Here is a 27,086-nt window from a genome sequence, read left to right as displayed (position 1 = left end):
TTAGAAAAAAAAAAAAAATTTTACATTTTACATTTTTTTGCTACATATGCTATCTACATCTACATATAAAATGTCTATTATACATCTAACATGTAGATTGTACATGTTTCTTTAAAATTGTGCCTGCCACAGTTTTTCGTCCTTTGTGGGGGCGGAAGGAGGCGGGGCGAAATTTTGAAATACACTTGTAGCAGTGTGATATCACATGAGTCTGGAAACCAAATTTGGTTGCCCTAGCTCTTATAGTCTCTGAGATCTAGGCGCTCAACAAGACAGACAGACAGACAGACAGACAGACAGACGGACAGACGGACAGACAGACATGGCTATATCGACTCGGCTATTGATGCTGATCAAGAATATATATACTTTATGGGGTCGGAAACGTTTCCTTCTCTGCGTTACACACATCCACTTTTACCACAAATCTAATATACCCCTTAACTCTTTTTTGAGTACGGGTATAAAAACAGAGCTAAAGTACTAATTAATATTACGCTTAAATATACAAAATATTAAATATGTGTTTACATAATGCCTGCTAACTAAAAGAAATCTAATCTGTTGCCTCCCTAACATTAACTAAAATTCCACAATGATACACAGTCCCAAAGGTAAGCGCGTTGGCCCTGCCATCGGAAATGTTTGAAAACGCCCAGTGAAAATGCGTATTGCAATTAGTTGTTGACGAGTCCAAACCTAACAAAGACCTAAAATAAATTTCGTTACAGCAACCAGAACGAGAATGCAGGCATAAATTAAGATCACCTAACACTAGAGAATTGCTACCTAAAAACGGATTACTCTGAACTATGTCCTTAAGTTCGTGTTTAAATTTTGGCAACGGATAACTATGGGTTCTGTCAATAACAATAAAACCTACAGATTTGTACTTAAACAAAGCATACTCGAACACTGAAGATGCTAAGATCCCGGTGCTATTTCCGGGTAAAATCAATTACTTTGAACAATTCTAAAGTGATCTAAAAGATCATTCCTAACTAATATAAGAATGCCTATTTTCGATCAAACTCTTCTAGCTACGGACTGGAAATCTAACCGCAGTGCTGTGGAATAGCCAGGAATATTATAAGCTTCATTTCAGTAAGTGGAAACCCCAACGAAGCACAAAATAGAAGATTTGAGCATTAGCTCATCAGAAGAGGCATCGCCAAAGTGGCAGTGCAATTTTTCCGTATCATGGAAGAAAATATTCAATTCGGACGGATTGAGTAAACAATCGAAGTGGGTGTAAAGTAACTTTGCGGAAAGTAAGTTCTCCATCGCTCTCGCGAAAGAACAGTGCTGCTTGGTTTTCGGGGGAATGAAGGGCCCAACGATATAAAGTCCATTCGCACTGGTGGCCCTACTACCATCCACATACAGTGCTTCCCTTTTCATATTGGAGGAAGTGTGGACGAAAACATTGCTGTATGTATTTGCTAAATCAGAAATGTGTGCTTGTGTGTGTGAGTTGGGTTGGTACATAAAGACTGCGGAGAGGGTTTCCTAAGGTGCGCAAATGAGGGTCTGAAGACTCGGCGACTGCCTCTGATGATTGCCATTGTAGAGTAGACGAGAGAACAGGCAGTAACTCAAACTCTATTTGTAGGTAAAAAAGGTACAGAAAGTGCTGAGTCTAATAAGAATAGGGTAAAATGGAATGGGAATTAATATTCAATTCGTTTGGATTTAATATGCTATTATTGTGTTATTTGGCAATTATGATAGTCAGCAATTGAACAAGAGTTTTAGCCCTCTGAGGAGCATCGTTGGAAGAAAGTGCTGCAGAACCGGTTATTGTTGACTCAGCTAATTATTCGAATACTTCTATCTGGGTCCACTGCCTGGTCATTCAAGTTTAGAACATTTGCTTGAAAACCTATTTCTGGAATCCCTAAAGCCCTAAATTCCTCATCATTTTCCACCTTTTGGGTTCGGCTTTCATGGCCCTCCTAAGCACGTCTTATAAATCTGCTAATGCATTTTATTTTTGGAAATTCGAACTAACTAATTCCTGATGATCCTTATAAGCATCCTCGCAATTCCTGCTCACAAACTCTGCCTCTTCATCTCTCCACGGATAAAACAGCATCACTAATGCTCTAAAATAGTTAGACCTATATTCTGGGGATGCGACTCTACTTATACCCGTACTCAGTCAGTATATACATTATTGAGCTTATGATTATTTAGAATTAAAAAAAAGTATATTACATGTCTGTCTGTCCGTATCGATGAGCGCCTGGATCTCAGAGACTATAAGAGCTAGAGAAACCAAATTTGGTTTCCAGACTCATGTGATATCACACTGCTACAAGTCTATTTCAAAGTCTATGATCCGATCTGATTCAGGTTCGGCAATCTGGTAGATATGGACATTCTCTACGATACTGCGTTTTGCCACAGATTTTCGTCCTTTGTGTGGGCGGAAGGGGGCGAGGCAAAATTTTGTTATACACTTATAGCATATCACATGGATCTGGAAACAAAGTTTGGTTGCTCTAGCTCTTATAGTCTCTGAGATCTAGAAGATCTACTTTATGGGGTCGGTAACGATTCGTTCTCTGCGTTGCACACATCCACTTTTACCACAAATCTAATATACCCATTAACTCTTTTTAAATACGGGCATAAAAATAGTTGAAATACAATGGCATTGCTCTGGCGGATGAGTCAAAACTGGCATAGCGTAAAATTATTAAGGACATTCCGATTACTTATTTCACGACGTGTACGTCGTCCAAGGTTTGTCTATTGATGAATAATGTCTCGAGTTTAGGACTAATCTTCGACTACGATAATTGCCTCATCGGCTACTTAGCAGGCATAAGTCAAGCAAGTCAAGCTCTGTAGAGAGCTTGAAATGAACTCTGCAGCTGTGAATGGAGGATGACATGTGCATGTTTAGGCACTAATGTCAGCCGCTGGGGATTTGGGTAGGGGCAATGACATGTTATCTATCGATACATAAAGAAACATCCATCAAATATTCGAAAAACTCGTGTAAAAGATGGTTTTTGATTTTACCTGGAAAACGACACTTAATTTAAATGGGGAATTGCTCGGAACTGGACAATTTAAAAGTGCCGACATTTAATGATTCCGTCGGCTCGATAGTCTGACTTCAAATGGCATTACGGATTTTCAGCTAATATTGGATCAGAACATACAAAACATAAAAAATTAAACAAATTTTAATTAATTGTAAAAACTGTTTACAAATAAATGAAGTCAGGTCTGTTGAATTTTAAATAGTTGTCTATCAGTAAACATTTAATTTTCAGTGGTAAGCTAGATGGTTCAGAAGTTATACCACTTTCAAGTTGGAAAATTCGTCTGGTTCATTTAAGCTGAGCGACTGTATATCTACGATTTTCACTTGGATGACAAGTTGTCAACGCTCAACAGACACATACTAGTCACCGCCGTTTTCGGTTATCAGTATTCAAAAATGTTTCTCTGATTCCACGACCTGAATGTAGTGATGGGCGTCCTGCTCTACCAGGTTGCATGCTTCGAGGTCCATGCGCACTGCTGCAGAATCCCATAATCGCAGAGCCCTATCGGACTCTATCCACTTCATTTATTCATTCAGGCTGGGAATGTGCTGGAAGGACAGTTTGTGCTGTACATACGTATTTTATGTACTAAGCGATAGCCACATGAATACGTAAAACGGATACCTAGTGCCCCAAGGCAATGTACTCAAGTCAATATTTCCCCCCTACAGACTTGCAAGAATATATCCATATGTGAAGATGATAATAAATGTTCGGAAATGTACTTTTAATATTCATATCGAATTAAACTTAGGTATTCATCTACATATATCCATTTATGAAGATAATGATAAATGCGTGGGAATATAAATTCAAAATGATAATTCAATTAAACTTAGAATGAATGGTTTCCTTGTCCTGACTTGGTCAGACGATTTAGAAGATGATAAATGTGATAAAATATTTTTCTTAATAACAATATTCGATAAAACTGAAATTCATCAGCAGACGGATCTGACTTGGTCTGGATTGTATGCAACTCTATATTAATTCTGAAATGGACAAACATGTGTGATGTTGGTACCTCTTTGATTCATGGGATGTCTGGCTCACAGATTGCTCAGGGCAGGGCTAAGGCTAGTTTCCGAGGGTACTTGGTTCCACCGTGCTCTTTGGGTAAGTCTCAAGGCCGTTTCTGAAATAGGTAATGGTATCTTCCTCCTCTTCGTATTGGTCATCCTCTTCGAATTCGTCTTCCTCTTCGAATTCGTCTTCATCTTGGTCTTCTGCATTTGTCGGTTTATGCCCAATAACCTGAACTGACAGTTTGCGCAAATTGGTGGGTTTCGTGTCGTTAAGGAAGCGAATCACATCCGCTTTGGTTAGGGTGCGCAACACATCGGCCTTCTTCTGGTTACGACCGAAAATATAGTCCCCTTCGATGATCTCATTAAAATTTTCTCCCACCTCATCCAACAGAGTACGGGAAGGGGCAAGGCATATATCGATAAGCTGCTCTTTTATGTGCGCATAGGTCTTGTCATCTATTACATCGAAAAAATACCAACCCTGGCGGAAAAATACTTCGATGTCTTTCTCCAGTTCTTTGGCACTCTCTCCTGCAGCAGTCTCCTCCAAGTCTGCCGTAAGGTAGTAGCCGATAATGCCGTTGTTGACGTTAACCCAGCCCTCCACTTCTCCACCAACTAGTTTCTCTGTATAGAAGTGAGGGGTATTGAAGTTCCCACTCATGAGGTCGAGTATGACCTCCACGAGTAAAGAGTTCGCTCCGAATTGGTAGTAGTTCGTGACATTTGTGGTTGTAATGTGCTCGCCTGGGGCGTCACAGTAGATGACGCGGCCGCCCTGCGGAAGCTTCACGATGCGACTCTCCACGAGCCGATGATCCCTAATGGCCTCGCATTTTAGTCGGCTAAGGACCGCATTGAGCACCTTGTGGGCTGCCTCCTCCGTGTAGTTTCCCTGTATGAGGGCCTTGATGTACAGCTCCTGCGGCAGCTTCTGGGCAAATGCCTTCATATCCTCCAGAGTGATGCCATCAAGGGACTTGTACATGTCCTTCGTCGCCCATGGCTTTTCTCCCAGCACACGGCAGAAGATGTCACTAGGATCACAAATTATAATTCGAGATGCAGATAGCATACGGAGATACCTTACCTGCTGACGCCGGATAAATAGTTCAGACTTTTCAAGTAGGACTCGCCCTGAATCTGGCGGTAGGCGGTCAGTAGACCTTCAAAGAGGGTGGCGCCCACATTGACCATGCCTTCGGCAATGGCCTCCACAATCAGATGGAGCTTTTCATTGTAGCCGCTCACAAATAGCCTCAAACCATTGTCGTCAACCATGAATCGGCAGTTCAGATTGGCCTTTTGGGCGAGTTCCAGTTCCTTTTGCACGTGCACCTGCACCAATGAAACGTACAAGTCGCACATAGCAGCACTGCAAGAAACGAAGAGGAGCATCAAGAGTTTTTGGAAGTACATTAGATGACTAGTCTAGACTAGACTGAAATAGTGTGAGATGAAAATCACTTACTTCTTCGCGCTCTGACGCAGCAGCGGCGTGATAAAAAAGAAGCATAGGTAGGCCTGGGGCTTCCCAAATTTGTCATCCTGTCGGAACCACAGCTCGCAGGTGTCGGTCTTGACCAACCTTTTGGGGTAAGGCGGCAACTTGGGCTTGCCCTGCTCATTCCAGAACAGCGTGAAGTCGTGGGCCACAAAGGGATTGGCTTCGGGCAGAAAGAGCTCAGCAATGCGTTTCGATTTGGATTTTAGCCACAGCTCCTTCCACTTTGCTGGCATGGGTATAGTGGTGTATTTGGTGCCGAACCACTCCTCCTGCTTGTCGTAGGGTATGCCCTTGTACGGCTTTTGCGAGGTAATCATTAGATTGAATTTGAAACTGTTGAGGATCCCGATCAGTTCGGACAGATGCTGCTCGTCGGTGTCGTAGGTGAGCTTCCTGGCGGTGAGTACATCCTTTGGGGGATAATATTTGCTTCTGAAGACCAATTCATCGACATCATAGCGATAGAGACGATCCGGGAGACGGAATTCTGCGGCCTTACTCTTCTGCTGCTCTTCGTACAACTGATGCAAGGAACCGTTGACGCAGTTGGAGAAGATCTGCAAATAGGCAAAGGTGGCAAACAGCACCTCATCGATGTGCTTGAATCCCTCGTTGTTGATGCCAATGTTCACTTTGAAAAAGGCGTGCATCGAGTGGTGATTGAAGACTGTCTCGTCTATGCCAACGTCGAGATGACAGGCCCAGTGGCGACGCTCCAGGTAGGCGAGGAGACTACCGTCTCCCTTGTACCCGATCAGGTTGGAGAGAAACTTATCTGGATTGCTGTGATAGTGCGGACGCATACTGGGTAGCACCCAGGTCAGCTCCAACTTGCACCATTTCTCCACGGCCTCGACGAGGAAGACTTGCTCATGGAACGCCGGACGGAAGGCGTTGCGGTAATCGAACTTGGTCAGGTCGGGCGCCTTGATGTCATTGCGGCGCAGTTTGGAAAAGTGGCGTACCACCATGCTCTCCAGCACGTCGATCGACAGAGAACCCTGCAGGCACACGTACATGCGATTGGCCGCGTAGTTGTCGCGCCAGGCATCGTGGAGCGCTTTGTGCAGGGCATTGTCGTCAGCGACGTTGTCCTTAAGCGATTTCATGTTACCCCAGTTGAAGGATCCATGTGGATAGCCTTCGGTGGCCAGGCTGGCGAGCAGCTGATTGCGACGGTTACTATCTTTTGTGGCCACCTGCTGAAACTCCGAGTCCACGATAACGCGTCCACGTTCCATGGTGTCCTGCAGCATCAACGGATCCTTCAGAGCAAATGTCAAGTAGTCCAAACTCGACTCCAAGTGTTTTTTCGGATACCTTAAAGGAGAACAGCGTGTCCTCGCTCAAGATTGACGACGAGCATTCCCCGCCGTTTTTTTTCACGTGCGCAAAGAAGACGTTCTCCTCGGAGTCCGGTTTGCTGCCCATGAAGATCATATGCTCCAGAAAGTGGGCCAGACCCTGATAGCTGCGCGGATCGGCGAATGGACCGTGGTCGACCATCAAGGCACAGGTGGCGCTATGGGGCACTAATCCAATGTTGAGCGTTGGTACCGAGACGATCAAAGCTCGAAGCCCATTGTTCAGCTCAATGGACCTAAAAAGGGAAATTGAGTATCGTATCGGGTGTTTCGATGGCGCGGTCTAACTTACTTGTAAATTTTCTTGTCGTTCTCCGATTTATAGGGATCGTCCAGATACTTTACATGTTCCGCCATTCTAATGCGTGTCGGCTAATGCGTTGATCTAAGTTGCGAGTTTTATTCGACTTGGTTGCGATCAGTAATTGAATTCTTTATTATAAAATCCGCCAACACCAACTTCACGCAAAACTAAGATGGAGAAAGGCGGGAACTTTCAGTGGTGACGATCTGTTCTAGCGATGGTATCGCTTGCTCAGAATCATCGATTGACCAAGAAGATCGCTATTGTGTGCAAGAACGCCAAAACCATTTTAAATTTCAGAGCACTCCCTGTACAAATATGTACGATTAAAAAATGTTTCAATAGCATTCTGTTCTGTTTTGTTGTCCATGGTCGTATTCTAATATACTTCACGATAAGACAGCGAGACCGTGATAAGAGCCTTATGGGAAGAGCATGCAGTGTGAGCGAGATCACACTCCCACTCTGAAATAATATTGGCAGGTCTTTGCGTGCTGGATAACATCGTTTTGACACCAATAATGCCACATCCATTCGACTGATATGTCTGCCTTTCATACTAGCTTCGTCATAAAGTGTAGAGGAATACGATCGTTACTATTGACTGAAGTATCGAGTGTCAGTATCGTGCACTCTATCGATGTTTTTCACTGTACAATTGAGACGATTACAAATTTAATTTTAATTTCACAACTGAATTAACATATTAAACCATGGTTCTACGGATCTTGACCCGCTAATTAAAGTGGTATAAAGACGTTCACGTGAAACTAGAATCTATGACACAGACGACGGTCATTAAGGACACACGCACAACAATTGATTTTTAAATACATATGTACATATTTATGAATATAGGGATATATATATGTGATTATTTCACAATCCAATGCAATTTTAAACATTTATACAAATATCTATATTTCGTTTCGTAAACTCTCATTATTGATTTCAGTGTCTTAGAGATGTCATAGAAACAATTAGTACTACTTACTTTTAATCTACTTTAACATTAAAGGGATTGGTGTTGGGGTTTTGGACTAGAGAGCCGAAAGATTGTAATAGTTATTCAGCATCGTGATCAGGTTAAGGCGTAACTAATGTGCTTGAAATTTTATTACAGATCACACACTGTGGGGCTAGCAGACTCTTAGTACTACCCCAACCTTAGACCCGAAGAGATGGCAGCTGAGAAATCGCTTTTTCCAGAGCGTAACAGCCATCATCTTTCATCCACATTTTCTGGTCCAGTGCTATTCCTGTTCCTGGGCATTGGCATTGGCTATCTGATAACTCAAGTGCTACTCTGGCCGATGATTCCCTTTAGTTACCGACCGAATCGCACGGTAAACATCACGAGTAAAATCGATGTAGATCTGTATGAGGAGGTGCGAGTCTTGTGTTTCGTATATACGAAGTCAAGCCAACACCATTTGCAAGCCACGGGAGTGTTTCGGACCTGGGGAAAGAGGTGCAATAAGCTGGTGTTCATGAGCGACAAGGAAGATACCGAAATGGGAGCTGTCAGTCTGCCTGGCAATGGCAACCGCATAGAGACGTGGAGGAAAACGAAACAGGCCCTGAAGTATATCTACGATTTTCATTTGGACGAGGCCGATTGGTTTCTGGAGGCAGATGCCGAGACCTATGTGGTAATGGAGAACCTGCGCCACATGCTGTATCCGTATAGCTCGGCGATGCCCATATATTTCGGGTCCCCAGGCATTGTGATGAGTCGGGCCGCTCTGCGTCGCTTTGTAGAACTGTCCCTGCCCAATCCAAAGCTGTGTGAGCCCACGGACACGGGAGCCACAATGGGCAAGCTAAAGGAGTGCCTGGAGAAGGTCGAAGTCGTGGCGGGGAACTCAAGGGACTTCAAGGGACGACGACGGATGTACCTAATAGATCCGCAGGCTAGATCGAATTCCTACAGGGGACAAGACGTTCGTACATACTTGACAAATCTGAAACCTTAAATTTCCTAACAATGCAAAAATCACAGGGAACTTTCGCTTGGTCCAACTATGCCGTTTCTTTTCACTATGTTCAGGCCCGGAATATGTTTTATTTCGACTATATGATCTATAGACTGAGGCCATTCGGTCGGGAACTTATCAACGAATCCTTGCCTGACAAAAATAGGTCCAGCCGAGAAGCATAAAGATTACAAATTACGGCCGGGAGACGTTTCAAAAAAGGAGACGCCTGCTGATTATGCGTATTGATTGAATGACTTTTACTGTTTGATCTTCTCTTCCCGTAACTGATCACGTCTTCACTTTATGAATCGTATTAAAAACTTATTTGAAAGATATAAATATTAGGGGAATTCGTGGTTGCTCGGGGAACAACGAGATCCGGGAGGTTATGCAATACAAAAAAGTGCTGCTGTCTTTACATTTGTTCGTGCGAAAGAATGTTCTCAAATTAACTCAAGTGATCAATCAATCAATCAATCAGGGAATTGATCAAAATTTAATTTTTTTTTTTCTTTAAATTTCCTTGGTGAAAATCAAGTTTTGGAGTTTCCTACGGCAGTGGACTCAATATGACCGTTTGGTGCATTGGAGGGCATGGAATACCGAATCTACAAACTTTTTTCCACATTTACTAGCTGTCTTAAGACATAACCTGCTTTTGTGCTTATGCTTTTGGTATTTAACACACGGTGCTAATTCCGAGTCTGCAGTAACTACAGTAACATGTTGATTAATTAAGGCTTCAACTGTTGATATTTACTCAGTGCTGGTTAAGTCCACTGCTGGGGCATCCTTAAGCAAAACATGCCGTGAATATGGGGAGAACCTCTTTATGGAAATTCAACACGCCAATAGAATCTGATGACGAAGTTTTCTCCAAAATGCCCTCTATAATCGAAGTACCTAGCACAAGTAAATGAATCTGCCCTAATCTGTCCAAAACTTAATCAATTGGCTCTTCTTCGCTAATCACATTACCCGACACGATTTTTCCTTAAGGAACCTAACCGATTAGGGGCCTTACATTTTTTTTTAAGAATTAAGATTTTTTTTCATTGTCAGAGCTTTTTTTTGAAGAATTTTTGAAAACTGGTATTTAATGTTTATGACTTTAGTAGTCTAGATACGAAATTTGGCTCTAGCTCTTATAGTCTCTAAGATCTAGGCGCTCATCAAGACAGACGGACGGACAGACATAGTTATATCTACTCGGCTATTGGTGCTGATCACGAAATACTTTATGGGGTCGGAAACGTTTCCTTCTCTGCGTTACACACATCCACTTTTACCACAAATCTAATATACCCCTTAACTCTTCGAGGCTATGGAGGCATCAAAAATTACAATGTATTGAATTACAATGTTTGTACATTGAAGTTTCCCTATATTTGTTAGGAATATCAGCCGAAGACAGCCGCATTTATTATACGGCAAACTATGTAGAAAAAATTAGTTTGGAGGATCTCGAAAGTAGAAATTGATTGAAATAAATAATAACAGACAGAATAGTAGAATAGTAGAATAGACAGAAAGAGATCCGATACCAATTCAATAAGATTATGATAATGATTATCGGGTTTATAAGTATGGCCATTTTAAATTTGATTTCTGAATTTAAAAAATAATAAAAATGATATTTTAATCAAAGCAATCCGATTTAATTGTTCAATTCTACAGCTGGGGAAATGAAATTTATTCGAGTGCATGTAGCAAAAATGATGCGAATTCTGGTTCTGTCCTTTGTGGGCTGGTTGGTGGTTCTCGAGCTTATAATATTTTTCCGCAGTTCTGCCTTCTACGAGCTTCATGAGATTGTGTTCAAGCCATACAAGGAGTCGATAAGTAGCTATGACGTTGGCATACGGGCGCAGCAGTGGGACGACAAACTCATAGGCAAGCTACTTTATGAGAATGTCCGTGTGCATTGCCTGCTTTATTTTGAGGATTTGGACAACGGATTCGATGAAATGAAGGCTGAGCACATCCGGAAGACTTGGGGCTGTCGCTGCAATCAATTGTTTATATTCAATTCGAGGGAGATCAGTCTGACGGAGGCGTATCTTGGGATCTATCGCAACCACCACATTAAATTGGATTGGCTGTTGAGCGTCTCTATGGGAACCTATGTGATTATGGAAAATCTCCGCCATATGCTGGCCCACTATTCAGCTTCGCAGGCGCTCTACTTCAGTGCCGAACACGGCTTCTATTCCTACGCTCATGTGGGCAAAGTCGCATCCACCGATCACATTTTCAGTCGTGGAGCACTAGAGCACCTTTTGGCAGAGAATTGCCTGCAGGATGGCTCCAGCTTGAGGTCGTGCTTGGCTCGAATGGGTCGTGGACCAAGCGACGCTCTTTTACCATTCAATGTTCAGGAAGAGTTGTTGCCCTTCCACCTGCGCACCAAGTTCTGGCTGTGGCCCTGCATCTATCGATCGGTCTACGGAAATCAGGTGAGTATTGGAAGCATGTGTGTTTCTGTTTTGATAGGAAACCTATTGTCTTCTCAGGGTTTGGAGAGCTGCTTTGGTCGTGGTATCCTTTACCCATACGTCAATGCGAATCAGTTGCACGTCCTGGACTTTCTGCTGTATCACCTGCGACCCTATGGATACGTCAATTCACTGCCAGAGCTAAGGTCCGTACATTTCCCCACTCACATACCGGCCAGGGCACTCAATGATACACTGGCCAGACGGCTGCGCCAATCCGTGCGGGTTCTCTGTCTAGTCCTGACCTGGCCCACAAATCACCTCAGGGGCGCGAAAACCATAAGCGAAACCTGGGGACGCCACTGCAACAGGGTGGTCTTTTACAGCAGCTCCCCTCACGTGGGAATACCTGGAGAGGGAGTGGAAATTGTTGGCCTGAACATCAGCGATAGCTACGATTTCCTTTGGGGCAAGACAAAGGCCGCCTTCAGCCATGCCTATAGGCACTATCGCCATGAGGCGGACTGGTTCTTTAAGGCCGACGACGATACCTATGCTATAATTGAGAATATGCGCTATATGCTCTCCAGCTATTCCCCGGATACTCCTATTCACTTTGGCTGTAACTTTCATTTGGCGAATGTTTCTTATATGTCCGGTGGAGCTGGCTATGTGCTCAGCAGGAAGGCCCTTCAGATGTTCATCACCCGAGGAATCGGCAAATCGATTTGCAGGGCGGGAGGCGAAGGAACGGAGGACTATCAAATGGGAATCTGCATGAATGCGTTAAATGTCATGGACGGTGACTCTAGAGACCTCTATCATCGACAGAGATTCTTTCCAATTGGCCTAGAGTACTATCTCATACCAGGCCGAGCTGACGCCATCGATTGGTTGAAAAAGGTTCAGACATATACATTCCAAAAAGTACGAAATGATATGCCCTTAAATGTATTCATATTTATGGTCTCTTTCCGCTTTCAGGGCATCAACTGCTGTTCAACCTATTCGATTACAATGCACAAAGTGTCTCCCTATGAAATGCATTTTCTAGAAACAATTTTATATAGCGCGCGTCCGTATGGCATCATAATGGGGCATCCCACGTCTAAGAAAGTGCAATCAAGAGTATATAATGTTACATATCCATCTAATCAAGAGACCAACAATAATCCAATTGTCGCATTTTACTCGAAGCCGTCTAAATAAACTATACTATTTATGTGTAAGAGGAAGGTGCATGGTTGCGATAAAAATATTGTGTAGATGTAATAGTAATTAAAAGTATGTTTTTTTTTTAATTTATTAACAATTGGATGATTTACGACTAGTTCAGATTTAAATTTAACTGATGCACCTCATGCACTTTTATTTTATTTTATTTTTTTATATTCTGTGTTGGTTTTACTCTTTGGCATTGTTTGCGGCAGTCCAGTCTGGGATGGAAAATAGTCAGCTACCTACTCAGATTTGACTTTAGGTTTGGGTGTTATTGAAGGATTCTGTTTGAGTGATGTTTTTTCTGATCCTTTGGGTGTAGTTTTGTGTGTAGTTTTATGTGTAGTTTTGTGTGTAGTTTTGTGCTTGGGTTTGGGTTTGGGTTTGGCCTCGGGCTTATGTTTCGCTTTTGGTATGGCTTTGGTTTTAACCTTTAGTTTTGGTTTTTCCTTAGCTTTGTTATCTTTATTTGGCGTAAGCTCTTCAGGCTTCGAAGTTCGCCACTTTTGCAATACCTCCAGGACTGGCTGCTTCACTGGCAGCTGCTCCTGAGGTATGCCTATGCCGAAGGCTCTCAGCTTGTAGATGACATAGTCGAGCACGTAGAAGTCCTTGGCATTGCTGTAGTGGAAGGAGATGGCCGAGTTCGAGCAGCAATCGTTGGTGCTCTGCTTGAAAGTACATATTGCAATAAGTTGATCACGCTGTTAGATAACACTCTAGAGTCCTTCTTACATTTGACGAGGTGTAGAAACGATAGGGTCTGTACCATTTCGGCGAGTCCGAGAACCAGTGCAGCGGGGAGAAGGGCATGAAGCGGGCCAGACCATGCTCATCCCGGGAGTCCCCTGCCACAACACCCACCGCCTGCATGCAGCGTCCGAGCTCCACATCCTCGTAGCCGTAGCTGCGATTGCTGCAGATGCTGCTGTTGCTTAAGCCGTATTTCATAAACCGAAACAGCGCCTCCTTGCTGAGCACATAGCCAGCTCCTCCCGACATATAGCCCTGCAGAAGAGTATCATTATTATATCTTAGAGGTTGTGTGTGGGAGAAGAGTCATCACCTGCTTCACGTGCCACCTAAACTTGCTGCCAAAGTAAACAGGCGCCGTTGGCGCGAACGCGTACAGAAAGGAACGGAGGTTCTCCATTACCACATAACTGGAATTAAATAATAGTCGTTAAAGCAATTGGAGAGCAGGGCTTGCATGTGCAGGGCAGGGCCTATCAAAAATATAAGACATGTGACAGTTCACCTGTGGAATCTCTGACAGATGATCCACAATCACTATGCTCAATAACCCAACGGATATATGTACATATATGTAGGAACTTTTCTAGATATAATCATAAAAGGCACCGTATTGGTGTCCCCCTCACTCACGTGTCATCGTCCGCCTTGAGGAACCAATCATAGTTGCGAAAATCATGCTTGTACACATACTGCAGACTAGCTCGAGTCTTTCCCCAGAGGTTGCTGTATCCTTCCTTCACCTTGAGCGCCACCGTGCCCAGCTCCTTGTCCGACTTGGTGCTCATAAAGATCAACTTGTTGCAGCGCGAGCCCCAGGTGCGCTTTGATGTGAATGGCTCTGGACCGGTGGGTCTTCGGACTGGTCAGCACCATGCACAGCACGCGGGTCTCGTTGAAGAGCCGCACAGAAAGATCTACCTCGTCAGTGGTCAGGTTGTTGGGCATGGTTGTCAGCTGGTACGATGGATCCGAAGTCCTCCAAATGTAGCCACTTGGCAGGTAATTGCTGCTGAAGCTGCTGCTCTGGGAAGTCAGATCTCCGCTGTAGAACTCCGATTGCGCTCTTTGAAAGAGCTGGGACAATAGGATACCCCAAACCAGGCCGATCAGCAGCATCAAGAGCAGCTCCAGACGCTTTCGATGATGCCTAAATATGCTCATCTTCGGTTTTGCTTCTTGTGCTTCTTCCTGTGCTTGTTGTTGTTGTTGATGGTATACTTATTGTATATTTTTTTTATTTTTAGTTTTTATTGGCTGCTTTTGTTTACTTTTTTATGCAAATCAAAAATAAAATGTTGTCGCTGCCGTTGTGCGAGTATGCATAAGCTCTGGGCTCTGCCGTTGCCGTTGCCTTTGCCTTTGCCGGTTGTTGTCACTGAATCACCGAATTAACACATTCTTGAAGCACTGACGCAGAGACGAAAGCTTGTAAAGATGCGGTTGACCTTCGGGCGGGATCGCTGAGCGCCGGGCCGCTGATGAACATGCATAAAGTGGTTGGCGTATGCATGTATGGCATGGAATGGTTTATGTGGGTATGTACACATGTACATATACTCGTAATATGTTTAAATTCGATTCGTTTTGCAATTGACTGGGCCGTGCCTCGCCTCGGTGACGCTTCTGCGATCCGTTGCAATCGGATTTGGACTTGGCCCGTCTCAAATCGCTGCCTTCTGTCCCTGCCCTGGGCTGAGGCTCTGGGCCATCGGTTCAGGTGTGTGTGTGTGTGTGTGTGTGGGTGTGGGTGTGGGTGAGCAATTATGCGACTCTTCTCTTGGCCGCTTTCTTTCCACTTTATACTGACCGGCACTCGCACAGAATTTCAAACACAAAGACACTCACTGAGGAAAGGGGCCATTAAAGGCGGCCCGAACGCGACTTGAGACTCCGAATAAGAAAAGGTAAGAAATAAAAAAGAAACAACAAAATAACCGAAACGTCTTCGCGCTTTGCCGGCTGTTGACAGACTTGGCTTGAACGAGCGCCGCGGACATGCTTGGTAAGAAATAACTTAACGCCTTTTTTCGATGCCAGATGTTGCCAGACCATCCAAACAAGTATTCCCTGGAGAGGAGCGCGTTTCGTGTTTCTAGCTCGTGTCACGATGTTTACGACCGATCCAGTCCATGTTTGGAACTTACGATTCTGCACAATTCTAGCTTGTGTCGTCTTTGAAAATAATGGTAACCCCAAGCCTCCAAGAGTTTTCCATCTCAAGGTGTGATGCTTTGACCTTTCATTTGTGGCAATACATCTATGTATAAGGCATCTTCGCTACTTAAAAGGTAGTTCCATATGTGTGTTACACAATTAACCTTTTACATGCAGGCTTTCAAATGCCAAAGAGGAAGCTTTTAAAGCTTGATAAATGCCGAACCAGTGTTTGGTAATCGTATTTAATGGGATACCTACAGAACTAGATGGATTAGATGGAACACAATGAAGCAGTATACAAGCACCGCATAGCATAGCAGCAGGACTCAGGCGTAGGGACCGCCAGAAGCGTCCAGGCCACGCGGTGCATTGGCATAGCTATCCTGGGAGAACGAGTGAATTGTTGCTCCCGAATCAGATCCAGATCCAGATCCCGATCCCTCAGAAACCACAGAGGAAGCACCCGACGACCGCGTGATATCCACTGCTTCCAGATTGGAGCGTTCGTCCAGAGCAACGGCCGGCACCACTGAGGGGGCCACCGCAACTGCCACTGTCTTGAGGGCATAGGGAACTCGATTCACGACTGCATTGAAGCCATGGACATCGTCGGCCGTGTAGGTGACGGTGCGCTTGTAGCCATCGGGATCGACAAGGCTGTAGAAGCCGCGCACCACATAGCCGTCGCGGGTCTCGCTGTGCTCTTTGATGTCGCCGGTGCTTTCGTCATTTACGGCATAGTTGAAGCTGTAGCTGGCGGGAGGGAAGATCTCGGGCTCCTGGTGTTGGCGCAGGACGGGCAGCGGCGAAGGCAGGAGGGCTTCCGATGCAGATGCGGCATTGGCGGCACTATGCAGTAGATTCGAGGCATGCGCACTCGCTGCCGAGCTGCTAACGCCGGCTGCAAATTGGTTTGACCGGGGCGCCACATAGTCGTAGCCATCCGGAGTGGCCTGGGAGTTCAGCGCTTTGTTGCTGGGCGTGTGATAGTCGCTGAGGAAGTCCTCGCCAGAGCTTTGGGAGCTCTGCTCCAGGGAGTTTACGGCCGTGGCTGCCTTCTCGTTGTAGTTATACTCCGCTTGGCCAGCACCGACCAGAGCCAGCGACAGTAGGACGAAGAACTGGAAATGGTTTTATATGTCAGTTGCTCGCAAAACAGATGTACTGGCCCCCGACTCACCTTGGCTGCCATCTCGATTGCTTGGATTTTCCTTCCGTTGATTCCTTCCGTTGGTCTGCCTCCACAAATTGTCAGCTAACTGTTGTCATAATTGAGGCGACTCGCAGTTTTTATACCACATCCCCTGAGACTAGTAGAGACCATTACCCAATGAGTGCGGTGCGGTTATACAATGTCATGCGCTTCAATTGATCGATTTCCTATTGTCCACAGCGATGCGATCAAAAAAGTATTGGTAACACTTTCATTTTCATTTTGTGACCGTTTTTCTGCCGCGTAAGTCTCGACCAAATTGAATTTGGCCTGGGAGATGCTCGTAGCTGAGATGTGGAACTGCAGCTAACCAGAACTGGAGCAGCAGTCAGACAAAGTATTTCTATTTTCACTGTTAATAGAGACAGAATACTGACCAGGATTCTTGTTGATAAGATGGCACAAAAACATCTGCTGCTATTTGACTTATTCATGGCTCAGATTCTAATCCTTCTCTTGTTCTCAATTTAAGTTGCCAAATAAATACATAGATCACCTCCTACCCAATCTAAGTGAAATATGCAATTTGGACCTGCTGATGACTTGACTTGACTGCACTTTCAGTCCACGGTACAGTAAAATAAAGTCAACCAACGTAAATCAGGAATAAGAATTGATGTATATGTAATTTTTTTAGCATTAAATATATATATATATCCTCATTAGATGCATGGTCATTGGCCATCTCTACTCTCGCACCAAATTAGAGACTTGATTGTTTTGATAAGAAGACGACCAAAACCGGTTGCCGACTGCTGCTGTGCTGCCTGCTGCCTTTGTTGCCTTAGCTGCTGCCGCTGGTGATTGACTTGGCCAAAATCAGCAGCGATGACAATCGGGAACCAGACGCGGCACAGAACACACCTCACACGCAGAATGACGGCCAAAATCAAGCTGCGGACCCAGCTGCACCTAATGACTGGCTTCATGGCGGGATTCATCTTCGCCTTCGTGCTGCTCCTCTACGTCTACGATGTGAATCGTGCATCGCCCTGGTGCACCAGCTCCGCCACAATGCCAACGGCAACAACAACCCCCCTGGCAAGGATTGAGGAGGCGTCTGCCACAAGGATTCTATGCATGGTGCTCACTTGTCCAGAGAATGTGCAGAGTTTGGCGCGACATGTCCATGCCACTTGGGGCAAGCGATGCAGCCGCCTGGTGTTCGTCAGCAGTGAGAGCTACGAACCGCTGGGAGTGGTCCAGGTTGTAGATCCCAGCGGTGGCGGCTATGAGGATCTGTGGAACAAGACACGCGAGGGGTTCCGCCATGTCTGGCAGGAGTATGGCCAGGACTTTGATTGGTATCTGAAGGCAGACGATGATACGTGAGTGCGATTAGATTAGAATTGTTGTGCCTGAGCCTCCCTAATGTAGTTTCCACACCTCCCACCATCGCAGCTATGTCATCATGGAGAATATGCAGTTCCTGCTCTCCGCCTATGATCCCACCACGCCTGTCTATTTGGGCTACAAGATGACCCGCTACAATGTGGTAAGTGATCGACATTAGCTTAATCATCGTTCATTATTCTGATTAACTAGGCATCTTCCATGCTGCCTGCAGTCACCCGCTTGTTCACGACACTCGTAGAAATCTGAATTGCAAATTTATGAAATTGAGATTTGATTTTTGGTTTTCGGGGCTAATTGAATAATGCGTCGAGCGAAAACAGTTTGTATATGTCACGTTAATGTGTCGCCAAACACTTGGATGAGATACTCTTTGCTGGCGACCATCGGATCTGTTGTCTAAGATGCTTTTGAAATAATATTTGGAAGCTCAACATCCGACTGTTTCAATTGCCGAAATTTGCACAAGGTATTCCAACGGTGTTTTGGCTTTTCAGTTGGAACTTTCTTATGGCCGCGCACACTTGCGAAGTTTTTGGGAATAGCGAAATGTGCTAATCGCTTAAAGTTCAATGCCAGAAAAACCGGACCCGTACGCGCTGGTGTGTGTAATTCCTAAACTTACCAATTAATATCGATTTATTTTGCATTGTTCGATCTATAGATCTATTCTTGGGCAAATGATGATATCACACAAGGTTGATTCGGCTGCTGCAAATCATTTAAGATCTGGCTGCTTGTGTTGCGTTTTCCGTATTCATAGATCAATCGGACACATCGACAATAAGAAATTAAACTCGCATTAGGAGCCACAGCTGGCTGCAACCGGCGCCGCAGAATGCCCACACCACGGGAGGTCATTTGGGGGCCGTCTGTCACGCATCGCATCTTTCACAGCCCCGCCCCATTGTCTTGGGTCCCACTGAAGATCTTGACAGTAGAGTAGCCAAAGATTTACATTGCCTTTTGACATTTTCAAGCGTTGTGCAAGCATTTGACTTGTCAGGCAAAGTGCAAACACTATGACTGCATATATACATATGTACATACATACATACTGATCTACTGTATATACTCACTCGTATGTTCATGTGTATGGTGGAGGGCTCACAACTGGTAGGCTCCATGCGAAACTGAATATCATAATTGAGGCATTAAAATACTGGTATTCCCTTTGTATTTTCTGTTTCCGTTTCTCGCACATTTATCACACGCTTTGTTTTTCCAAATGCAGCATAAACACTCTAATGATTCTTGATTGATTGTTATAATCATTTGCTTGACTTCTTTGCTTTGTCTAATAAATCTTTTGTCTACGAATTTGTATGATTTCTGGCGCTTATGTATGACAATTAGCATATTTTATCGTTTTTATGAGTCATTAATGCATTCATATATTTTATTCATTATGTGAAATTACAGTCTGATTATCTTCTAGTTATTTTATTCATTTAAATTACTCAAAGCCGCAAGGGAAATAAGTTGGCCAAAGGGTAGCCTTCCTCTTTTCGTAAATGTCTCAATCAATATTTCCAAATGCTCATCATCATCATTAGGTCTCATTGATTCGTCCGTCATGTTTTCTTCAACATATCCAAAATATAATTCATCATCATTGCAGCTTAATTGCCTGACCTGATCTGAGCACAGGTGACAATTGAATAAATTCAATACATAATTTCCATTAATTTGTAAGCTCTACCTGTATACATTTGAATGTGATTCGTATTTTGACACTTCATTCCCGCTCAGCGACCTCCAACGGAGGATTAACAGCGTAATGCTTGATGTAGTGGGTATGGCTAAAGCCTAACACCGTTACTAACCGAACGCGGCAGTTTTTTGTTGGGTCTTTGATGTATGTAAATATTCATGTCTGAAGGTTGATGATTTCTTATGGGATGGTACAGGTTCGGTGCGTGTGGAATATTAATTATGGAATGAATGTAACATGTGAATATTGAATATTGAATACCCCGCATGGATTCACTAATGCTTTGTCTTTCTCAAACAGAGCTACATGTCTGGTGGCGCCTCCTATGTCCTAAGCCGCGAGGCGCTTCATCGTTTTATGACCCAAGCGTTTGAATCTGAGGTGGTTTGTCCGCAGCCCAAGAGAATGGGCATTGAGGACTTCTATATGGGCATCTGTCTGCAGAATGTGGGCGTTCATTTGGTGGACTCTGCACAGGCGCTGACAGAGGACACCAAGCACAAATTCATGCCACTGGATCTGGAGAGCTATATGTCCGACTCGAACGCTACTACGCCGGATTGGTTGCGGCTGATGAGTGTGTCCGAAGTCGAAACTGTGAGTCTGACTATCCGATTGCTGGTCAAATTTCAATCAATGTTTGAAATCATCACTCCGGTTAGGGCTTCAACTGCTGCTCCAATTATTCGGTGGCCTTTCATTATGCCAGCCCCGAACGAATGTACCTCTATGAGTTTTTGCTTTACCATCTACAAGTCTTTGGACGCCACGAGCCCTCACAGAATCCAACCAGGCACCATTATACCACATCAGATTTGATGCAGAAATTTCCTCTGGAGGATAATTATTTCATAAAAGACTTACTAAAAATGTCAGAGAAGCCAGAGAATTTTTAAATTCTACATATCGTATGAGACTCTCACTTTTTTCATGTGATCTTATTATTAATAAGCTATAGCTATATATTTAGATTTAAGCTTGTATTTGAGTCTTTTGTCTTTGACGTTATCTAAGCTTGTAGGAGTATTTTAGAATACAAATCAATATTATATATATACAATATTAATCAGCAAAATATTAAAATAGCTGTACGCTTAAAATAAATATACCCAGAACAGACCATCTGTATCTTGCTCCTCTGCATCTAAAGGGTACACCCTCTTGGGGTCATTGCTGAAAGCACATTATAAAGGATTAAGTGTAAAATGTGGCAGGGTAGTAAATAAGTGGCCTCCTTCAAGTGTTCATGTTTATGAACAGTAGTAAATAATGTAGGAAGGAGCAGCACAAATATACTTTTGTCGAACTATACAAGTAGATTTTCCTACCTTATTGACTTTTTATTTGTATTTTATACAAAACCGACTTAATTATTATCTAGCATGTATGGTATAAAAATAAATTTAATGATTTTTTTGATTATATTTATTTATAGAGTCAAGTGGTAAATATGTCAACTGGATCTGTTTGGGAAAATATCAGTTGCAGCAATCTGTGATTTACATTGCCTAACAGAGGCCTAACAGTCCATTAAATGTTTATGTTAAAATTCACAATTAAACTATCATGGTAAAAGTATGCAACAAAAAAGTTGTAAATTCACAAAGAGGATGTAAAAAGTACATTAATTTTTGTGAAATTGTAATATATGTAATATGTAGTAATACCAATTATATATGTATATAAATTGAAATATATAGAATATGTGTATGTACATACATACATATGTATACACATGTACTTAGCAAACCAATTTTAGAACAAATCTGTTCAGAACTGGCGAGAATTGCGGTGTCGCCTTTAACCATATTTTTTGCCAAGTAAAGTTATGCAAACGCTAAATTAAACTCCTATTTATCATTGAACAATTTGAATAGTCAGCGGACACTTCTTCAACTTCCCAATTTGACCATTATTCTTATTGGCTGAATATATTAATTTTATATTTACTAACCTTGGTTTTGTATGCCATTTTGATATCGCAAGAATCCTAACGAAAATCGATCGAGTATGTCATGTTTGGACTTATAAAGCTGTTGTATCCATACATACATATGTATACTATGTAGAATTCAGATGATAATCATGTAGCTACGGTAGCCAACCAGTATTTAAGTACGTTATTCTGGCACATTAATCTGACAATTTTAAAATTTTCACGCACTCATTGCCATTGCTGGCAAAGTGATGTCCCCTCCCGCGTCCATGTGTCCAAACAAGCATCTGCATTAAATGTCACTTTCCGCATTTGAACTTAAGTAAATACCATATATTTACGAGTATAACATAATAAACTTTCGTGGGCTTAAACCCGTTTAGTTAATGGCATCACGTGCGAAAATAGAAAAAAAAACGAAGCGTTTAAATGTAATCTTGTGAAGAAGGGAGGAAAAAAGAAGCTACAATTTGTACTTTTCATTGTTTTCCTAAGTTCGAAATCAATCTATATTTATATTCTTAAATTAAAAGAAAGGGTATTAATGGTTTGGCATAGGAAAATATTATTGCATGCTTATTGCTGGCTTATTTTTTAATATTGTAATATTCCGCAAATGGTATAAGAGGGATGCCACATGGCCTGCCTGTAATATTCTTTTATTTTTAAATTTATTACAGTGACCTTGCAAATTCTGCAAGTATTTAATTAACGCTTAGCGGCTGCCAAGATACCAAGTGGCAACAAAGCAGGGGGATTGGCAGCAACCTATTGGCTGGAAGCCGATGAATCATTCTTGGAAATCCTTCAATTGAAGCATTCTTGCATGAAGGGCCTGCCCGCCAGAGTAAGTGGACTGAACTGAAATGAGACCACATCAAATTGTTTTCATTACCAAAGTCAATGCCTGTTTCTCACCTTAGTTTATTGCTGTTTTAGTTTGCAGTATATACGAGTATGTATGTATGTACTATGTGCAGTACTGTGTGCTGTTGCCAGGCCACAGTTAATTAAATCCATAATCACGTACGCATGCGCAGTGTGTGCCAGTTGGCATTTCGTCTCTCATGGAGCCGACGGCTGGTGTATGGTGTATGTGTATGTCTTTGGAGATTGAGATGTTTTAAGATGCCGTCTGGAAACGAGTATACAAAACTGTTTAGGGTAAAATTGCATTAGTAAGATCTTAGATTGCAAGTCCATTGCATTTGCAAAAGATCGCTCATTGAAGGTGCCATTAATATCAGTTGTAAGTGAAAGGGAGCCACAACATCGCCTTTTTTTTTATCTCACTAGATATCACATTGTATTGTATCATTGCCCGGCTGGAATTATAGTTAGGCATGAGCTCAGTGTGTTAATGGGTTAATACAAGCAATTGAACATAAAAGCAAAGCTCATGTGTTTATTGAGGAAGCGAATTCCCCGACACTTGTTCAAACAGGGCGCTTAGCTGTTTGTGGGAGTGGGCCACATGTGCAACTTGGCATTGTACTTGCTTTTGGTTTTGATTTTGGTTTCGAGTTCGATCTTATTTGCGTTATGAGCTGGAATCATTCATTAAATACTTATGGCGAAAATGGTTATGGGAAATTTAGCTAGGTTGCTGCCCACACGCATTCGGTGTATTTATGGCTTTATGGCTGTCTGTAGAATAAATTCTAATTTAAATAATTACACGAAGTAAAATGCATCAGCATAGAGAGAGCTTTTGAAAGAAAAGCAACTATCTGTTTGAATTTATACGGGCACAAATCATGGAAGTGCTGCTTGTGTTATTGAGTTGTGGACCTTAAGAAGAATCTACAGAGTTTATTATTTTAATTATCTGCTGTCAATTGCTACTTTAAACTTTTAGAGTTAGAGTTTAGCGTTAAAAATAAGACCCTTAATTGTGTGATTAATTTACTCGACACGATTCGATAGCATCGAATCAAAGAATCCAATTAGCTGGAGTTTCCAACTCCACGTTGAAGCTATTTGCTAACAAGCTAAGCCAACATAGCTACCGATTGCAGCTACCTGTAAGTTAGTTAGTTTAGTTTAGTTAGGCTTACTCATTTGCCCAAGCCAATGTTTCAATGTTTCTCCGTTCCAAAAACGGCCGTCACACAGTGCGTATGCTTAATGCATTTTTACAGCGACAACGACTGCTGTCTGCTGTCTTTTTCTGAGTTGTCTATTTCAACGGCGCGTGTTCCATTTTGTGGGCCGACACCAGCTCTACGAGTGGTTCGGTTCGACAACGCAGTGGATGTTGGTGCTCTTGTTATTGTCACCTGTCGGATTATTATTATATTTTATTTTATTATACTTTGTTGGTGTTGTGTCTTTTTTCTTTGAATTGTGCGTTGTCGGCGTCGCTTCGAGTAGCACTCCACGACCTTCAGTTGCTCGGTCTCGATTTGCAAGCCATTACATTTGATATTATTTGATATTTTTTTCGAATTGAAATTATATCGAAATCCAAGCTATAAAAAATCAATTACTCAGCTATGCGTAGCCGTGCCTCACCAATTTTTTGTTGGATTTTTTTTTTATATGTCAATTTTTGTAGTGAAAGTTGTTAGACAATTTATTTTTTTTCCTGCAGCTGAGGAAGGTAAATTAATTATTAATATGGCTCAAATATTTTCAGTTCATTTCAGATAAATTCAAAAATAATTTTCAATTTGTACCCATTTATACATACATACGTTTATACCCTTCACTTTTTGCTGCCAAAGGAATGTGATATATTTTTTTATATTCTATTTTTTGTGTTCTGTGTGCGTACGAGTAGATGTAGATTGTTGTGGAGCTGCTCGAGAGCTTGTTAAGAACAGGTAATTGGTGCTCGCACCGAAAGTGATTGGGGCTGGGTAGTGACAAGAAATATCCAAGAGTCCAAGTACTTGATGTTTCGAGACTGAACTCAATTAAAACTGGAATACGAAAATAGAATCTATTTTTGCCCATCAAGTGCCTGAAATAATAATACTCGAACTTTTTCCCGCAGTGAGATTTTAGTTTTTTGCTCTGGCCGCTTAAGCTATGCGTTGAGGAGTCACTAAATCCATGATTTAGTCGGATAAAAAGATTTATACATTTATGGAGATTATCTCTGCTATACATTTCAAAGTATTCCATATTAACTGCTTTAAGCTCAATTGAGAATTCCATAAACAGCCCACAGCTGCAGATACTAATCGAGTTTACTTAGTCAGCTGCGAAATGTTCGAATGGAAGGCCCCTGAAAATATGTATTTACTTGTACAAGTTGCCGCAATGCACGCACAGATAAATCTAGAATCAAGATTCGACGACAATCGGCTGCATATAAAAATTAATTAATTTAATTACTTATCTAACTGAATTGCTTTGCAGTTCTGAGCGCTGAGCACTGAGCGATAAACTTCAACTTATGTACATATGTGTGTTTTCTTTAACTTTTTTCTAATGACAATTCATCATGAAATGTTTCAATGTGGTCGCAAAGTCGAAACATTTTTTTCTTCTCTTCTGCTATTTTTTAATGCACTTGAAGTGCACTACAAAGTTAGGAATATATCTAATTTTTTTATATTTGTTTGAATGCGTTTTAAACTTTTGCTTCTAACGTTCTGCCAGATTGATAAATATTTATAGATGCGCCCGTTCTGCTGGCTGACTGCACTTGTTAGCCCGGCTCGGATCGAAGATAAATAAGAATTTTAATTGATTTTAATGTGCACAGCTGCACTGTGGACTGTGGAGAGGCAGCAGCACATGACGACAGCTGACTACTGACTGCTGACTGACACCCGAACAGAGATCGAGGAGGCTGGCACGGAGGCCAGAAGGAACAGCGACACAAAACACAAAGTAAGCTGTTGACATACTCAGAAGAAAATTGACATAAAATATTGTCTCTGTACAATGGCTAAGTATTCCACAGATTAATCATTGGATGATTGAATGGTTGGGCCACTTGAACTTTGGTCTTTGACATGGTACGTGAAATGGTTACTGAAATCAATAAATTGTTTCTTAAGCTTTTTTTATTTGTCCTCTTAAAAAGAGATTGCTAGTGCTAACATTTAAAAACTCGTATTGCAAATCTGAACTTTTCTGTACAGAATGTGGTAGTAATTCAAAGATAAGCTCTGTAATAATGGGCTTTTAGCTTACAAAAGAGGCATCTCGTAACAAGATAAACTTTTATTAGCAATTTTTATAATACAAATTAAAAATAAGACCTCCCTGGTCAAAAGATATTTGCATTCAATTTTTATTTTTGATTTTTATTATAAAAATGATAAATAAATAAATAAAATAAATAAATAAATAATAAAAATCAAAAATAAGTCTTATACCGGATTTATATAATAAAACTCAAAAATTAATTCTTATTTCATAATTTTTATTATAAAAATTATAAGTCTTAGAGACTCTGAATAAATGTATGCGTTAAATAAAGTAAGCATCCTATTGAGAGGTATATATTATTTCTGTGATCTGATAAAACTAGATTCTACCAATTCTTCGCACTCGATAGCGGTATATAATAAGAACTGACTTGTCTAGACCCTTTTAGTGTGAGCCAAAAATCACATATCAAATTGAGACTCGACACTGTATGTAAAACGCAGTTCAGTTCCACTTCATAAAGAACAAATACTCATCAAATTTTATGCTACTCCAATTAGTATGCAAATTTCGTGTAATCAAACAAAGTTAAGTAATACTCACTGCTGCCTCAAGTCGAAGTTGTCTATGCATAAATTCTCAAGAATAATTCATAAACATCTCATAAACGCAAATAGGAACTCCCCTCCTCGTGGGGGCCGGTTTTTACCACTCAATTAACCGAAAGAGCGAAGACATAGAGAGACAAAGAGAGAGAGAGAGAGAGATAGAGGGAGAGTTATTCAAGCAAGAGGTTGGAGTTTGTAACACCTCTCTTAGCAGACAGTTGGAAGTTTGCCGAAGTTTCTCTCTCTGTCGGTATATGTATCTCTCCGAGTCTTTTGCACTGTATCTGCAAGACTGGGAAATGCCCATGAACTCCCCAGGGAAATAGTGCCGGAGAGAAAGGGAGA

General features: G+C 42.2%; 7 protein-coding genes across 8 annotated transcripts; 3 read left to right on the top strand and 4 right to left on the bottom strand.

Annotated features, from left to right (window-relative positions):
• Nucleotides 1–3,881: 3,881 nt before the first annotated feature.
• On the bottom strand, nt 3,882–4,477 carry LOC121404880. The gene is made up of 2 exons (XM_041595268.1): nt 4,116–4,477; nt 3,882–4,054 (listed from the first exon to the last, which is right to left on the bottom strand). The coding sequence occupies exons 1-2, from the start codon at nt 4,292–4,294 to the stop codon at nt 3,898–3,900; spliced, it is 336 nt and encodes a 111-aa protein (XP_041451202.1). The 5' UTR covers nt 4,295–4,477; the 3' UTR covers nt 3,882–3,897.
• Nucleotides 4,370–9,589, bottom strand: LOC111071767 (nardilysin-like). Its single transcript, XM_041595309.1, has 7 exons — nt 8,260–9,589; nt 7,254–7,432; nt 6,918–7,197; nt 5,562–6,862; nt 5,181–5,465; nt 4,470–5,127; nt 4,370–4,378 (listed from the first exon to the last, which is right to left on the bottom strand). Exons 2-7 carry the CDS (start codon nt 7,316–7,318, stop codon nt 4,370–4,372), a joined length of 2,598 nt encoding a protein of 865 aa, XP_041451243.1. The 5' UTR covers nt 7,319–7,432; nt 8,260–9,589.
• On the top strand, nt 8,417–9,587 carry LOC111076716 (glycoprotein-N-acetylgalactosamine 3-beta-galactosyltransferase 1-like). The gene is made up of 2 exons (XM_041595267.1): nt 8,417–9,208; nt 9,268–9,587. Exons 1-2 carry the CDS (start codon nt 8,447–8,449, stop codon nt 9,424–9,426), a joined length of 921 nt encoding a protein of 306 aa, XP_041451201.1. The 5' UTR covers nt 8,417–8,446; the 3' UTR covers nt 9,427–9,587.
• A 1,332-nt stretch (nt 9,590–10,921) lies between the features above and the next one.
• Nucleotides 10,922–12,888, top strand: LOC111076722. Its single transcript, XM_041595307.1, has 3 exons — nt 10,922–11,700; nt 11,758–12,606; nt 12,664–12,888. Exons 1-3 carry the CDS (start codon nt 10,930–10,932, stop codon nt 12,886–12,888), a joined length of 1,845 nt encoding a protein of 614 aa, XP_041451241.1. The 5' UTR covers nt 10,922–10,929.
• Nucleotides 12,889–13,139: 251 nt separating this feature from the next.
• Nucleotides 13,140–15,635, bottom strand: LOC111071732 (glycoprotein-N-acetylgalactosamine 3-beta-galactosyltransferase 1). The gene is given in 6 exon segments (XM_041595306.1): nt 13,140–13,565; nt 13,633–13,905; nt 13,964–14,060; nt 14,284–14,477; nt 14,479–15,060; nt 15,499–15,635. Coding segments are annotated over 5 exon segments (1,326 nt in total). The 5' UTR covers nt 14,815–15,060; nt 15,499–15,635.
• Nucleotides 15,636–16,136: 501 nt separating this feature from the next.
• Nucleotides 16,137–17,065, bottom strand: LOC111071780 (larval cuticle protein A1A). Its single transcript, XM_022363286.2, has 2 exons — nt 16,991–17,065; nt 16,137–16,931 (listed from the first exon to the last, which is right to left on the bottom strand). The coding sequence occupies exons 1-2, from the start codon at nt 17,000–17,002 to the stop codon at nt 16,137–16,139; spliced, it is 807 nt and encodes a 268-aa protein (XP_022218978.2). The 5' UTR covers nt 17,003–17,065.
• Nucleotides 17,066–17,863: 798 nt separating this feature from the next.
• Nucleotides 17,864–21,657, top strand: LOC111076724 (glycoprotein-N-acetylgalactosamine 3-beta-galactosyltransferase 1). Of its 2 annotated transcripts, none has more exons than XM_022370636.2 (4): nt 17,864–18,351; nt 18,425–18,518; nt 20,391–20,687; nt 20,753–21,450. In XM_022370636.2, the coding sequence occupies exons 1-4, from the start codon at nt 17,900–17,902 to the stop codon at nt 20,984–20,986; spliced, it is 1,077 nt and encodes a 358-aa protein (XP_022226328.1). In that variant the 5' UTR covers nt 17,864–17,899; the 3' UTR covers nt 20,987–21,450. The 2 variants fall into 2 exon arrangements, with proteins under 2 accessions (XP_022226328.1, XP_022226327.1); XM_022370635.2 differs by lacking the exon at nt 20,753–21,450 and adding an exon at nt 21,526–21,657 and having other exon boundaries at nt 17,872–18,351.
• The last annotated feature ends 5,429 nt before the right edge of the window (nt 21,658–27,086 follow it).

Source organism: Drosophila obscura, unplaced genomic scaffold (genome assembly GCF_018151105.1).
Source record: "Drosophila obscura isolate BZ-5 IFL unplaced genomic scaffold, ASM1815110v1 contig_46, whole genome shotgun sequence".
NCBI classification, from domain to species: Eukaryota; Metazoa; Arthropoda; class Insecta; order Diptera; family Drosophilidae; genus Drosophila; species Drosophila obscura.
This window is presented reverse-complemented; position numbering and strand designations above follow the sequence as displayed.